Here is a 15,438-nt window from a genome sequence, read left to right as displayed (position 1 = left end):
ACAACCCCCCTCTTCCACTGTTTTTAAGCCTGGATCTTTTGGAATCACCGTATATAACGAACATACATCGACTGTGGCCAGCCAAATATTATTAGTGACTGGTCCAAAATTCCGTATCCAGAACTGTTCCTGTATCTTTTAGAAATGATGGCTTCTGCACTACACAGCTTTATCTCTACCAAACCAGTGAAAAAAGAAAAACCAGTTCACCTCGTGCGGTTTCTATATTGCCTGCATGAACCGCACCAGAGAGGACAAAAAAATGAAAAATGTACAACTCGCTACCTCTAGAGCGGGTGTGGTACATAAGGTAAAAGTGAGATGGGCGTAGTCTATTTACTGGAGGGCAGCGCGACCACCATTACTTTATTGAACTTTATGTGAACTTGAGCCGGTGGATCTGCAGCGCCGATAAGTAACATTTTGAGAGACTATTTATTTTCCTCATTTTACACAGCAATGTATGCCTACTCTCCCACTACATGAGGTTAAGCTTGGAGATGGACCTGCATTTTGAGCTGGTGAGCCTCCCTTCTGTGTACACAGCAATGTATGCCTACTTCCCAGCACCAGAAATCTCTCCGCAGTACCAAAGGACTGCTTCATAGAGACCAGTGGTGACCGGACTTCTCCTTTAAGCTCAGGTGTAACTACACATGCAGGCTATCACGGATTTCCTGTTCGCTGCCTGCCATGATCATTCTGGCCTATCTGAACACGTGACCTGCCAGCGTCACCCCCTAGTGGCCGACACGCTTTCCCGCCCCTGCACCACCACACCTTCTAGTTCGATAGATTTCAGTAGCCACGCCCAGCCGCGTTCTACGGCCAGGTCCACGCCTCCGCCCGATGACGCCAACGCGCGACAGCCAATGAGCGGATGCCACACTCCGGCTCCAGGTCCAGCCGCGGTTACTTCCGGCAGGTTTTTCTCCCTTTCGCTCCCCGGCTTCCCCTGTAGTTCAGGTCAGGCAGTGCTGCTGAGAGCTCCGCACCGACACCGACATGACGCGCAGCCTCCTCCTCCTGGTCCTTCTGGGCGCTGCTGCCAGCACCGCATGGGCCTCCGACGTCTTGGAATTCACGGACGACGACTTTGAAAGCAGCATCTCCCAGTATCAGATCATCCTGGTCGAGTTCTTTGCCCCATGGTGAGTGGCAGTGTTCCCGGCGCGGTACCGCAGTGGGGAGCGTGCCTGTGTGGGCGCAGTAACGCTGCGGTGCACGGGGACACACTCCTCTTCTAGAAATAGCGCTGTTATCCAGCCAGTGATCCCATGGAGGGAGTTCAGCTCTGAAGTGGCTGATGATAGCTTGTCACCTATGTGTAGTCCACTCCCAGTGTGAATAGTGTCTGATGAGGGACTCTCTGCCGGGGGTGCAGGGGATGCCTGTGCTCTGGGAGGGGCACCTCCTATATTACAGCTATAGTGTACACCTTGTATAGTGGGTGGCTAGTGGTGCTCACATCTCCTCCATGTCCTGTGTGTCCATGGAGGGAGGTAAGGATTGATGTAGCAGTGTCTGTTCTGCGCAGGTAGAGGTGCTCACATCTCCTCCATGTCCTGTGTGTCCATAGAGGGAGGTGAGGATTGATGTAGCAGTGTCTGTTCTGCGCAGGTACAGGTGCTCACATCTCCATGTCCTGTGTGTCCATAGAGGGAGGTGAGGATTGATGTAGTAGTGTCTGTTCTGTGCAGGTAGAGGTGCTCACATCTCCATGTCCTGTGTGTCCATAGAGGGAGGTGAGGATTGATGTAGCAGTGTCTGTTCTGTGCAGGTAGAGGTGCTCACATCTCCATGTCCTGTGTGTCCATAGAGGGAGGTGAGGATTGATGTAGCAGTGTCTGTTCTGCGCAGGTAGAGGTGCTCACATCTCCTCCATGTCCTGTGTGTCCATAGAGGGAGGTGAGGATTGATGTAGTAGTGTCTGTTCTGTGCAGGTAGAGGTGCTCACATCTCCATGTCCTGTGTGTCTATAGAGGGAGGTAAGGATTGATGTAGCAGTGTCTGTTCTGCTCAAGTAGAGGTGCTCACATCTCCTCCATGTCCTGTGTGTCCATGGAGGGAGGTAAGGATTGATGTAGCAGTGTCTGTTCTGCGCAGGTAGAGGTGCTCACATCTCCTCCATGTCCTGTGTGTACATGGAGGGAGGTGAGGAATGATGTAGCAGTGTCTGTTCTGCGCTGCTTTCTTTCACTTTTAGTCCTGGTTGCTTTGTCAGTCGGATGCTGTAGGGACTTGTAGTCCTCCAGGGGGCTACTCTCTGTCCTGCACAGCCAGTGATGTCACTTTGTGGACTACTATTCCCATCCTCCCTTGTTCTGCTTCTGGGGGTGGGTGTGCTCTTGCTGTGGTGTCTGCAGCTGATTGGCTGTTGGGAACTTGGTGGCTGCTTTTGATTGGCTGACAGTATGAGGCTGCCCTCATGTATGCGATGTCTTCAAGGATTTCCTCCTCCTGTGCAGCATGACTGTCCTCACTTATACTCGCATCACTGTGAGCACACCAGCCAGCACGTCCTCCCTGCAATCCCAACTACACGAAGGGTTCTCCCTCCTGGATATTTAGTTTTTTTTTTTTACCTTTCCCCATTAGTTTTTTAGTTTTTGTTTTTCAAGTGAACCTGTCACATTGTGGACGCAGTCTGCAGATAGCAGGAGGAGCTGGGCCTCATACACATGACTGTCCATTTTGATGTCCGCAGATCTGTAAAATACAGGCCGGAGCCTTCTCACCTTCACTAGAACTGCCACTTGGACGCAAAACGGACAATAGGACATGTTATATAATTTGTGGGACTGCCCATGGATGACATCAGTTCGTTATCCATGTTTTTTGCAAATCCATGGCAATGAATGGGTTCAAGTGCAATCCGCCAGAAATGCAGATTGGAATGGTACTAAAATGATGGTGTGTGGATGAGGCCAAAGCTGCTTTCACACTGGCCTTTCCGTTTGTGAGATCCGTTCAGGGCTCTCACAAGCGGTCTAAAGTGGATCAGTTTTGCCCTAATGTATTCTGAGTGGAAAAGGATCCGCTCAGAATGCATCAGTTTGGCTCCGTTTCGTCTTCATTCCGCTTTGGAGGCGGACACCAAAACTGAGCCAAACGGATCTGTTCTGACACAGTGTAAGTCAATAGGGACAGATCAGTTTTCACTGACACAATAGAAAACGGATCCGTCCATCAGCTCAGCTCTTCCTGCTCTATAATATGCTGACTGCATTGCATTTCATGTGGACAGGTTCCCTTTAAGCACAGCTGTATATGTGCAGTGATCTGTATCACTGTTGAAAGTGAAATCCTACTTAAACATTTACACTTAGTGTTCACATTGGCAGCATCAGGAGCCAGCAAACAACCGCCTGCTGCAGTTCTCTTGATCCGGCACCGCCAGACCCTCTAGACCAGGGATCGACAACCATCGCCACTCCAGCTGCTGCAAAACTACAACTCCCAGCATGCGACATACTTGGCTGTTCCTCTAAGGCTACTTTCACACCAGCGTTTTTGCTGGATCCAGCAGGGTTTAGCAAAAAACGCTTCCTGTTACTGATAATACAACCATCTGCATCTGTTATGAACGGATCCGGTTGTATTATCATTAACATTAGCCAAGACTGATCCATCATGAACACCACTGAAAGTCAATGGAGGACAGATCAGTTTTCCATTGTGTCAGAGAAAACGGATCCGTCCCCATTGACTTGCATTGGGGGTCATGACGGATCCATCTTGCTCTGCATCCCAGGACGGAAAGCAAAATACAGCATGCTGCGGTTTGCTCTCCGATATGGGAATGGAATGCATTTTGGAGCATTCAGTTTAGTTTTGTCCCTGTTTTTTTTTTTTTTCCGGTATTGAGCCCCTATGATGGAACTCAATACCGGAAAACTCAAACTCTAGTGTAAAGTAGGCTAACTGCCACAGAAATTAATGGAGCATTCTGGGAGTTGTAGTTTCAGAACAGCTGCAGTGCCAAAGGTTGCTGATCCCTGCCCTGGACTATAGTGGGATCCTGCTGCTTTCCGGTGAAATGCCAGCTTACGGATATCGGTAAGTGGGCAGATCCCATTCTAGTCTATGGGGTCTATATACCAAGCATGTATGTCTTCTGAATGGGAAGAGGGGAGAAAGCCACTGCCAGGATGGATAGCTCCCAGAGAACCGGGCATGTTGGAACTGCCTGATCCTTCTCTTCTAACTTCTGCTGCCATCTGAGGAGAGTCGGGTCTCTATACACATTGGATGGTTGTCCGGTCTCGTCAGTCGATGTGGTTGGCGGGCAGCAGTTGAATATGTATGGCCAGCCGAAGCCATTGGATGTTGTATACCGTGTCCTCCTTACTGTAAAGTGTCGGGTGTGGCCATATAAAGGTCCTAGGGCCGGCTTCTTGTCCACTATCAGTTGGACAGGTTTGCAGTGTCTTGGGTGGATAATTTAATATTCTGGGCACTGGGTTTTATATGCACTGGTGCTTAAAGGGGTTCTCCACATTCCAAATAGGTCATCAGTATGAGGGCTGTGGGGGTCCGACATCCAGCACTCTCACCCACCAGCTGACTTCGGCAGTCACTGAGAACAAAACAGTGGATGATGCTGGAAACGGCAGGAATAGAGTGCTCCAGGGCTCCCATTAAAATAATCAGTGGGGGTGTCAGGCCCCCACCCATCTGATATCGATGCCCCAGCCCGAGGATATGTCATACATTTCTAAAATCGGAAGAACCCATTTAAGAACCTCTTTATAGAGTACAGTACATGTCGTCCAGTGGAAGAAGGAAGTAATAAGTGGTGTGTGTAGCTGCTTGTCTCTATAAATCATCGTGCTGTAATATGACAATATGGAGACTGTGTGTCTGATGGGGTCTCAGTGACTTTTCTGTTCCTCTCTAGGTGCGGACACTGTAAGAAGCTTGCACCCGAATTTGAGACTGCTGCCACCAAGCTGAAAGGAACGGTTGCTCTGGCTAAGGTAATATTATTCCCTTTATCCCAGGTTGTTGTTTTTCTTAGTCAGTTGAAAGAACTTGTTGCAAACACCTCGCCAAAGTCCGGCAGATAAATTGTTGTTTTGCATTTATATAGTGATGACATATTCTGCAGCGCTTTACAGACATTACCATCCAACTGTCCCCAATGGGGCTCACAATCTAAGGTCCCTATCAGTTTGTCTTTGGAGTGTGGGAGGAAACGCGTGGTGTGATCTGTTAGCGGGGGTGTCTGGTGGTGAATTGCATCCGGACAGTGGTGGCTTTTCTGGGTGATAATAGCTGAATGCCGGGCACGGCCACATGCTTAGTTGCATACGGAGACCTAGTTTCAGAGCTAAATTGCTGTACTAGCTTTGGTATACCGGTCCTCCAGCTGTTGCAAAACCACAACTCCCAGCATGCCATGGTGGCTATAGGCTTTCAGGCATGATGGAAGTTGGAGGGTTGCAGGTTGGGCATCCCTGGTATACCTTATGTAGTGTGATTGACCAAATCACCATGAGAGATTTATTTATTGTGGGGTGTCCAAGAACAACCGCTGTCTTTTATTTCTCTTACTTGCTTGTACCAATCCATTCACCAGGTTTTGCCTTATTAAAGTGACTTAATATATTGTCATCAGGTTGACTGTACTGCAAACTCTAACATTTGCAACAAATTTGGAGTCAGTGGCTACCCTACTCTTAAGATCTTCAGAAACGGAGAAGAGTCTGGTGCTTATGATGGCCCTAGGAATGCTGGTAAGATGAACTCTTGTGTATTAAGATGACTTAAGTCCAGGGATAACTGCTCCCATGACCAGCGGCAGTACTATCTGCTCATGGGCAATAGAGCTCTCGTGCAGCTGTCCCCACTCAGTTCTGCTCCCGGCGCATGGCTAAGATTTATGGGCCAGTCATTGGAGTAGTGAGGATGCCTGGCCTGTGGAAGAGAAGCAGTGCTCCGAGGACTAGGCCAGCCCCTCTGAGCTCTAACAGTGGTAAACGTGACACGCCGTAATAAAAAGCCTCTACATTATTCTGTAGTAATATTTTCCGGCATGCATCTCTCTAAAGAGAAAGCGATGCAGCACTCCTTAGGCCGAAGAGATTGGTTGTGTGCCCCACTTCTGGTCAGGGCCTATATGACACTTGTGTACCCTACAAAAGAAGGGCACTGGTAATTGCAGAAAGGTGAAAATGGGTGAACACTTTAATCCATAGTTCACAAAGTAACCCAGGAGCTTGTAACTGCTTAGGCTTGTTTCACATCTCAGGCAGGACAGAGAACAGCCTGCCAGAATTCTCCAGATCTGGCACTGCTGGATGCAAACTGAATGCGCACCCGCCCCATTAACTATAATGGGTTCCAGCGAAGATCTGGCCGCAATCTGCCAAATATGCCGAGAATCGGCCTGACAGAAACCTGCTGCAGATTGCGTCTGACTGATTCGCAGCACAGCCAAAGTGCCAGAGATTTTAAACTAGCCTAAGGGTACTTTCACACTTGCGTTAAACTTTTCCACTATTGAGTTCCGTCCTAGGGGCTCAATACCGGGAAAAAAAACTGATCAGTTTTATCCTAATGCATTCTGAATGGAGAGCAATCTGTTCAGTATACATCAGGATGTCTTCAGTTCAGTCACTCTTGCGGTATTGGGCCTGAGAAAATAGCGCAGCATGCTGCAGTATTTTCTCTGTCCAAAATTCCGGAACACTTGCAGGAATGCCGGATCCGACATTATTTTTCATTGAAATGCATTAATGCCGGATTCGGCCCCAAGTGTTCCGGGAAACGGATCCGGTTTTGCGGTCTGCGCATGCGCAGACCTTTAATAATGTGAAAAAGATAAATACTGGATCAGTCTACAAATGGCAGCCGTTTGCATACAGATTGCCGGATCCAGCAGGCAGTTCTGGCGATGGTGCGTCACCAGAGCAACATTGGAACGGCTGTGGTGTGGTGGAGATGTTTAGTGCTTTTTATATTTAACATTCTGGTCCAAGTAAACCACCAACTCGATGCCTGCTGTACACGGCTCCAGCCATAATGGTTTGGCCTCTTCATTATAGAATAACGCTTCCGATGGTACGAAGCAACCAAATGTTCTATCTGCTGCTGGTCAGGAGCTAGCTGGCCTTAGTTGATGCACTGAGGCCTGCGGATAGGCTACAAATAAAGTGGACAACACCTTTAAGGCTAGGGTTACATGGTGACATTGACCATGAACACTGCAATCATTGGCCATGCAACTGCAGTGATCGCAACCAGGGCTGTGGAGTCGGTAGACAAATGCTCCTCATCCTCAGTTTTTGGTATTTCCAACTCCGACGACTCTATTTAATATGCAAATGTATTTTATACATTCCTTGAAGGAAAGAAACACAGCTGTTCCACCAAGTTCTTCTAAGCTCTTATAGCAGAGAGGTAGTTGGGCAGAAGCTGCTGCCTTCTCCTTTGTGTGCTGATCTTCTGCTGAAGATTGGGCAGTGGGAGGATCCAGGAAGGGGCAGGGGAAGGGGCATTTATTGTAAAACATGATTTCCCCAGTAGAATCCCATAGTCATGTTTAGAGTTGAAGCTAACAATCTGAGTTTACAAGTTTATAGCCTTAGCTGAATGACAGCAGTTTTTCAAATGGTTTACAGCTTCAGTCTTGAACTATTGACTATCCATTCCCATCACTTATACAAGTGTCTCTAGTCCTGCAAAAAACACATTTCCTTGATCAGTTATCAGTGAGAGGCTAGGTTAACCATGGGCGTTGCGTTCCCTGTAACAGCGGAACACAACACAATGGAAAGTATAAGTATTGCCGCTCCTTAACTGTGCGTTGCGTGCCATATAGTGAAGCATATGAAACGCATGCTTCTTCACGGTCACTTAACGTGTTCGTTTTGCATTAACTTTTTGTGAATTGGGACATTTAAACTTGCTTTTTTTATTTTTTATTCCATTTTAAGTTTAGTAGGAGTCGGTTCATTTTTGCCGACTCAGACTCCAGGTACCCAAAATTGACTCCACAGCCCTGATCACAACTAATGAAACTATGTGGGTGTGACAGCCTTCCATTAGTGGTGATCTTGGCCTTTGTTTGAGCTTTCGTATTAAATTCTGAGTGTTGTGGTTTCAGAGTACGGCAATGTTAATCTTTTATTTTTAAGACGGAATTGTCAAAACAATGAAGACACAGGCCGGTCCTGCATCTGTGGATCTGCGATCTGTTGAAGAATTTGAAAAATTCATTGGTGACGTTGATGCATCTGTGGTTGGTGAGTGTCATGAGGGAACTTCACAAGGCATTGCTTCGCTGATATAATATTTTGCACTTGTTGTGGAAGACCGGCATTTATACTTTTCCCGCGCTCCCCCTCAATACAGGCTTCTTCCGTGATCTGTATGGCACAACCCATTCTGAATTTCTGAAGGCAGCCAACACCCTAAGGGAGAAATACCGCTTTGCGCACACAGATGAAACAGAACTAGTGGATAAACATGATTCTAATGGCGAGTAAGTAATGTCCTGTAGAGGTGACAGGCATGGTATGCGGGATCAGCCGTCCTGGGGATCTTGTCTGAAGACTTTTCCTTTAATTTTGTTCAAGGGGGGTTGTTCTATTCCGTCCAACACGTCTTGCAAACAAGTTTGAGGACAGTTCTGTCTCCTTCCCTGCCGATGAGAAGATCACCAGCCACAAAATAAAGAAGTTCATCCAGGATGAAATGTGAGTAGTTTTCATTTGGTTCAGAAATTGACGTGAGATTTGAGTGCCAGTCTCCCAAAATTGACTCCAATTAAAGCTTACATGCACCAAAACGTAACTATGTCACTGGTTTACTGTAAATGTATGAACCGGGCTCAGGTGCTTAGCCTGCTCCATATGTGCCAACTGTGTAATACAGCTGGCACCTGGCAGCAGTGATCATGATTGGAGAGCTCCTATCCCAGATGTTTAACCCTTGATTTGAGGCTTGTACTGAGGGAGGGGGGTTCTTGTGGGGCTTGTACTGAGGGAGGGGGGTTCTTGTGCAATCCAGCAGTGGTGGCCGTGCTTGCACAATATAGGAAAAAGCACTAGCCTATGTGAGCTCCCATGGTCCCGGCTACCAGAGAGGCTGACTTTCTCCTATAGTGTGCAAGCATGGCCACCACTGATGGTCCTTAACAGTGCATAATATGATGGAAAAATGAATCCAGCCAGCAAAGGAAGTAAGGGTACTTTCACACTTGCGTTGCTTGATTCCGGCAGGCAGTTCCGTTGCCTGAACTGACTGCCTGATCAGGCAAATTGTATGCAAACGGATGTCATTTTTTCTGACTGATCAGGCATTTTTCAGACTGATCAGGATCCTGATCAGTCAGAAAAATGCATTGCAATACCGGATCCGTTTTTCCGGTGTCATCAGGCAAAACGGATCCGTATATTTTTTTTTTTTTTTTTTTTTTTTTTTCATTTTTAAAGGTCTGCGCATGCGCAGACCGGAAAAACGGATCCGGCATTCCGGTATTTTGAATGCCGCATTCGGCACTAATACATTCCTATTGGAAAAAATGCTGGATCCGGCATTCAGGCAAGTCTTCAGTTTTTTTCGCCGGAGATAAAACCGTAGCATGCTACGGTTTTCTCTTTTGCCTGATCAGTCAAAACGACTGAACTGAAGACATCCTGATGCAAACTGAATGGATTACTCTCCATTCAGAATGCATGGGGATATGCCTGATCAGTTATTTTCCGGTATAGAGCCCCTGTGACGGAACTCTATGCCGGAAAAGAAAAACGCAAGTGTGAAAGTACCCTTATATGGATAATCACAATACATTAGTAAGTGCCTTGTATTAATATTCTCTACATGATAAATGCCACTTACTGAAGTGAGACAACCCTTTTAATCTTGGTTGCCACCAGTGAAGTTTGGGGGGCAGGGGGGGTGGTGTGACGTGCACACAGGACAGTAAATGGAAGTACTGCCTAGTCATTTCTCCTTATTATCCTACTTCCTTTTACCCTTTTTTTGTTTTATATTGAAACTGAGCAGTATATAAATCTAAAATCGGTAATAATGCCCTTCTAATCCTAGTCTTGCTATTAAACCGGCTGTACTCATTAGTTATCCACTGCTGAGCCTAAATGTCTTAAGGGGGTTCTCCGTCCACTGTGTAGTGGTCTGATTATTGCAGCGCTGCTCCCATTCAAGCCACTACGCGGTGGATAGATCTTTGTAGTTCCAGCGATGGTGTTTGTGAAAGCAGCTGAGACAGCTGGAAGTAAGACCCCTGCCAATGTGATACTGATTGTCTATCCTTCGTATAGGACATCAATAAGGGAGCCCTGGAAACTCCTTTAACCCCTTAACTTTCAATCAATCCAACTCCCGCAAACCTACAGCTCTTGGTACCATCCCTTAGCCAAACAATAAAAGGAAACCTTCAGAAAGAAATTCACCTCTATATAAGATTTGCAGAAAGTCCTGCAGACTGACAAGTAGTTTGAGAACGATTCTGTTAACTGCATCTACTGCAAAATCTGATTCTTCTATTCCTTTTTAGTTTTGGCATCTGCCCCCACCTGACTGAGGACAACAGAGAATTAATCCAAGGAAAGGATCTACTTGTGGCCTACTATGATGTGGACTATGAGAAGAATCCCAAGGGCTCCAACTACTGGAGGAATAGGTGATCTACAGTTTCTTTTTAGTTTTGGTTTTAGATTTTTATATATATATATTTTTTTTATATCCACAATCTTCTGATTTAAAACAAAGTTATTTGCCGTTATTTAGGATTTCAGTGTACAGGATATATATGGTAATGTTTCTAGCAGATCGCTCTTGTGACCTTGAAACTTGACTCCATTTCAGAGTAATGATGGTGGCAAAGAAGTTCCTTGATGCTGGTCAAAAACTCAGTTTTGCCGTTGCCAACCGGAAGTCTTTTGCTCATGAAGTCACGGAGTTTGGTTTGGATGCCAGTGCTGGAGACGTTCCTGTTGTTGGAATTAAAACTGCCAAAGGAGATAAATATGTAATGCAGGAGGAGTTCACGTAAGTAGGTCTACTATACTGATGTAGCTCCTTGGCCAAAGCCTGGTAAAGCATTACTTGCCAGCAGGCCATGATTTGTCTGTGTGGACAGCATCTGCACCCATAAGAATACATTGGATGATCCCTGTTTTCTAATTCTTTTCTATTAGCCGTGATGGAAAGGCACTAGAGCGATTCCTGCAAGATTACTTTGATGGCAAACTGAAGAAATACCTAAAGTCTGAGCCTACTCCTCAGAACAACGATGGCCCAGTCAAGGTAAAACCACCCATACGATGAACGTGGCAGACTTCCTAACCTCCCCTAATAGAGTACTTTTTTAGATTTATTATTTTCACTTATACTGCTTGCTAAGACAAGTAGTTCTGAGTCTTATTTGGGAAGGCACTCCTTTCCCCTTACCACCTTGGGTGCTTCGACACTTTCCTTTCTAATGCAAGTTATGAGGCCAAAACTACAAGAAGTACCCTTGGTGCATGTAATGAAAAATTGCACCACAAAAGGAAGTTGTAACATTGGAATATTTGACCTTTTCTGTGGGTTTCTTCCTTTCTTAGGTGGTTGTAGCTGAAAACTTTGATGAAATTGTAAACGATGACAGCAAGGATGTTCTCATTGAGTTCTATGCTCCATGGTGTGGACACTGCAAAAATCTGGAACCCAAATACAAGGAACTTGGAGAGAAGGTATGCTTAAGGGTTTATATATATTTTTTTTTTTGTTACATCTTGTGGGCATTTCCTAGGTACCTACTTTAAGGTGAATAGGATCTTACACTGTCCCTGCTGCTTTGCACACACAGCAGCAGGGAGCTGACTATGGCAGCTAGGGCTTCAGTAGCGTCCTGGCTTCCATGGTAACTAATCGGAGCCCCAGGCTTTCACTGCTGGGGCTCCGATCGGAACTGCCGCCAATGATTATAATACTTGGGCGGGGGGTGTTTAAGGCCACACTGTGGCACTAATGAATATCGTCTATGCTTAATACAAACGCAGGCTGCGCTGCGGGTGCCGGCCATATCCCATACCCGGCACCCAGCCTCTGACTGCACGCTGTGATCCGCGCACTATTAACCCCTCAGGTGCTGCACCTAAGGGGTTAATAGCAGCGAGCAGTCATAGAGGCTGGGTGCCGGGTATGGGATATGGTCGGCACCCGCAGCGCAGCCTGCGTTTGTATTAAGCATAAACGATATTCATTGGTGGCACAGTGGCCACAGCCCCTCCTCCTCGCTTCTATCAGCCCATTGGTGGCAGCGGTGCACAGGGGAGGGACTGCCTCCTTCTCCCCTGTGCTGTTCAGAAGAACATGGAGCGTGCTGACAGCAGCGCGTGCCATGCCAGTTTAATGTAAAAAGCAGCGGAGGGTCTAGGCGCAAATGGCGACAAGACTACAAAGTCTGTTTGCCATTTAGCAATTTTGAGTCGCATCTGGAGCCCTGATATGTATTTCAGTACGGAATGAAAATCTGCTTCATGCTTGTATTTCTGCTCCATCTTCATTGGGTTTTCAGAACCCTATACATATGTATTATACTGGAATTTGCAGAATCCACATCTGAAATCCATGTCTGGCCTTGCCCTGAGATGTCTGAAGACTTGACAGATTTTGAACTACTTTCTGCCTTCAAACTAACCTTATATTCCTGTTATATAGCTGGCAAATGATCCAAACATTGTTATTGCCAAGATGGATGCCACTGCTAATGATGTGCCTTCCAGCTATGAAGTCAGAGGGTATGTAGTATATGCCTGAATGTTTTGTTCTTTTTTGCGCCCCATGGGTCGTTCATAGTACAATGAACAGTTAAGCATCTACAGGATCAAGGGTAAATATTGGAGATATCCTGATGCTAATAAAACCCTGTTAAATAAAAGTATTCCAACACTCCTCCTAATCTCCAGTACAGTCTTAGAGCAATAAATCCACTTGTGCTATGATACGATGTACTACGATATATTACAGCATAGTCTACAGCTGGGGTGGGTTTAATTTTTTTTTTTTTTTTGAGCTGTTAAAGAAGTTTGTGTATTTTGCAGGTTCCCCACAATTTACTTTTCACCAGCTGGAAGTAAGCAAAGTCCAAAGAGATACGAGGTGAGTTAACTCTAACATTGCTCAACTAGCAAGTTTTATGAATGACACTTTACATTCCTAATCTGCTTCCAGGCACACACAATAGTTGTGTAAGGCCTCGTTCCCACTTCAGTGAATCACCGATTTTAATGTGTGCTCGCACATCAGTGGTTTTCCACTCACCATGCACTATTTTTGTCCATGATGCTGACCAAACATGCCCATTGAAGTCTGAGGGTCTGTGAAAAACCACTGACAGAACACGCATGGCATCAGTGTTCTGGATATGCCCTGGAAACCAATTTTCAGCCGAGCAGAGCACATGGCATGCAGATGACACATGTAGGGCAAAAAAATGGACTTGACATGTATGTTTTGTGGTCGGCCATGCACATTCTGCATCTTACGGATTATCTGGCCCTCAATACAGCAGTCCTATCCTCTTCCGCAATACGGACGATAATAGGACATGTTCGCGTGTTTTTTTTTTTTGGGGGGGGGGGGTGTTTGTGGGGCCACGGAACGGATGTGCAGGAGTCTGCAGCTTGGATGCAGACCCAAACCACAGTCATGTGCATGAGGCTTAAATGCTGATATTTTCCTGGATGAAACACTGACTTTTGACAGGGATGTCATTACTGACACTGAAATGTGACCAAGGCTCAAGCAGCTCTTGGATATGAAATGGTGTCCCCGCCACTTCTACATAACCACGCTTGCTTGAATCATTTGAGTGTTTTATTCAGATGTGAAATATGGATAAGCAACCACCAGACACAGTGGTGCCATCTGTCTCCATGACGTAAGCTGTTAGAATCCAACCTCTCCTGTTGCCACCCACCGATGGGCTGCGACAATACAAGTTACGTTTTTGTTAGGATTTTGCTTTTGGTCTTTCTCGCCTCATTCTACCAGCCTTACTCACAACTGTTTTTTTCTGATTGTAGGGTGGCAGGGAGGTTAGTGACTTCCTCAGCTACTTGAAGAAGGAGGCTACAAACCCTCCAGTTGTTAAAGATGACGAAAAACCCAAAAAGAAGAAGAAAGAAGAATTGTAAAGGAGCTCTTGACAAAGCACTTCTGCAGGTTGGGATTGTCATCCTGACGTTACTGGGATTTAATGGGGACCCAACATGTGGACACTGAAGCAAAGCTTTCTTGAAAGGAATTTGACAGTTGTATAGAGATTACTTCTTAGATGCACTGCTGGAAAGATCCAAGGACCTATGAATATCTGTGGTTTGTCTGGGGGCACCACTTTTCCATCTAGGTTGGGAGGGACAGGGTGGGGGTAGGGATCTGAAATTGGATGGTATTTGTTTTGTTACCTTTTTTATTTTACTTGTTTTGTACATTTGAACCTGATTTGACAATAAACACCCTTCCCCCACCTTACATGTGTCACTCAATTTATCCTGCTATTTCACAGTTGAAAAGGAACTTGCTATCTACGGGAGGAGTGGGGAACTATTAGTGCGTGTCTGCATAAAGCCCACTTACACAGGCAGATAATCTGGCCAGAAGCGAGCGCTCATTGACTATAGCTTGTCTATCGGCACTTGTTCAGTACAACGTCTGACGGCTCTAATGTATGCTTTTGATGTTGCAGACCTTCTGGACTGCATCAAAGTTTTGATAACCAGAGACCCAACTGCATTAATATTGGCCTGTCAATTGACTGTAAACATGAGGACTTTTGGATTGTGACAGTAAAGCAGGGGAGCCAAACCCACTTTGGGCTTGCTGATGGCTTAATTCATTATAGATATATTTTAAACCCCCCCTCCATATGTGTACCACAATCAGATCTGACAAATTGGCCTCCCCACATGTCTGTACCTGGATCGCCTCAACAGTTGTGGTGATCTGGTGCCTCCTTGCCTGCACAGGTTACGGACAGTCACTGCATTGTCCGACTGCACAGTTATGGCCATCCCTCTAGAAGAGGACTGGAAATGCACCAGGGTTTTGAAGGCTGCCCTCAACTCTGTTGAATGAGTCATCTCCTGAGGGTTCAAATTACCTTGAGATCTCGGGCAGAGATCCTGAGCTCATCCTGTTTGCCCAGGCATCTGAGGTCAAGACAGTCCAACTTTGTGACCTTATTGATATTGTGTTTGTAGTTCTTAGACTACTTTCACAGCTCAGCGCTTTGTGCGGATCTGTCATGGACGGATCCGTTCAGATAATACACAGCTGTCTGCATCCGTTCAGAACGGATCTATTTGTATTATCTTTAACATAGCCAAGACGGATCTCTCTTGAACACCATTGAAAGTCAATGGAGGACGCATCTGTTTTCTATTGTCAGTGAAAAACGGATCCGTCCCCATTGACTTACAT

At 46.1% G+C, this 15,438-nt stretch overlaps 1 protein-coding gene across 1 annotated transcript; it reads left to right on the top strand.

Moving 5' to 3' along the window:
• The first annotated feature begins 912 nt into the window (after window positions 1-912).
• Window positions 913-14,490, top strand: PDIA3 (protein disulfide isomerase family A member 3). The gene is made up of 13 exons (XM_044279546.1): window positions 913-1,151; window positions 4,901-4,979; window positions 5,621-5,738; window positions 8,142-8,249; window positions 8,359-8,488; window positions 8,583-8,702; window positions 10,526-10,651; window positions 10,837-11,019; window positions 11,169-11,277; window positions 11,577-11,705; window positions 12,676-12,755; window positions 13,059-13,116; window positions 14,043-14,490. Exons 1-13 carry the CDS (start codon window positions 1,006-1,008, stop codon window positions 14,151-14,153), a joined length of 1,497 nt encoding a protein of 498 aa, XP_044135481.1. The 5' UTR covers window positions 913-1,005; the 3' UTR covers window positions 14,154-14,490.
• The last annotated feature ends 948 nt before the right edge of the window (window positions 14,491-15,438 follow it).

Source organism: Bufo gargarizans, chromosome 2, assembly GCF_014858855.1.
Source record: "Bufo gargarizans isolate SCDJY-AF-19 chromosome 2, ASM1485885v1, whole genome shotgun sequence".
Lineage (NCBI taxonomy): Eukaryota > Metazoa > Chordata > Amphibia > Anura > Bufonidae > Bufo > Bufo gargarizans.
This window is presented reverse-complemented; position numbering and strand designations above follow the sequence as displayed.

Coding starts and splice junctions, on each gene's coding strand:
- PDIA3 (XM_044279546.1), top strand. CDS start 1,006: ATGACGCGCAGCCTCCTCCTCCTGGTCCTTCTGGGCGCTGCTGCCAGC. Junction 8,489..8,582: donor AAACATGATTCTAATGGCGA/GTAAGTAATGTC, acceptor ATTTTGTTCAAG/GGGGGTTGTTCTATTCCGTC. Junction 12,756..13,058: donor TCCAGCTATGAAGTCAGAGG/GTATGTAGTATA, acceptor TGTATTTTGCAG/GTTCCCCACAATTTACTTTT.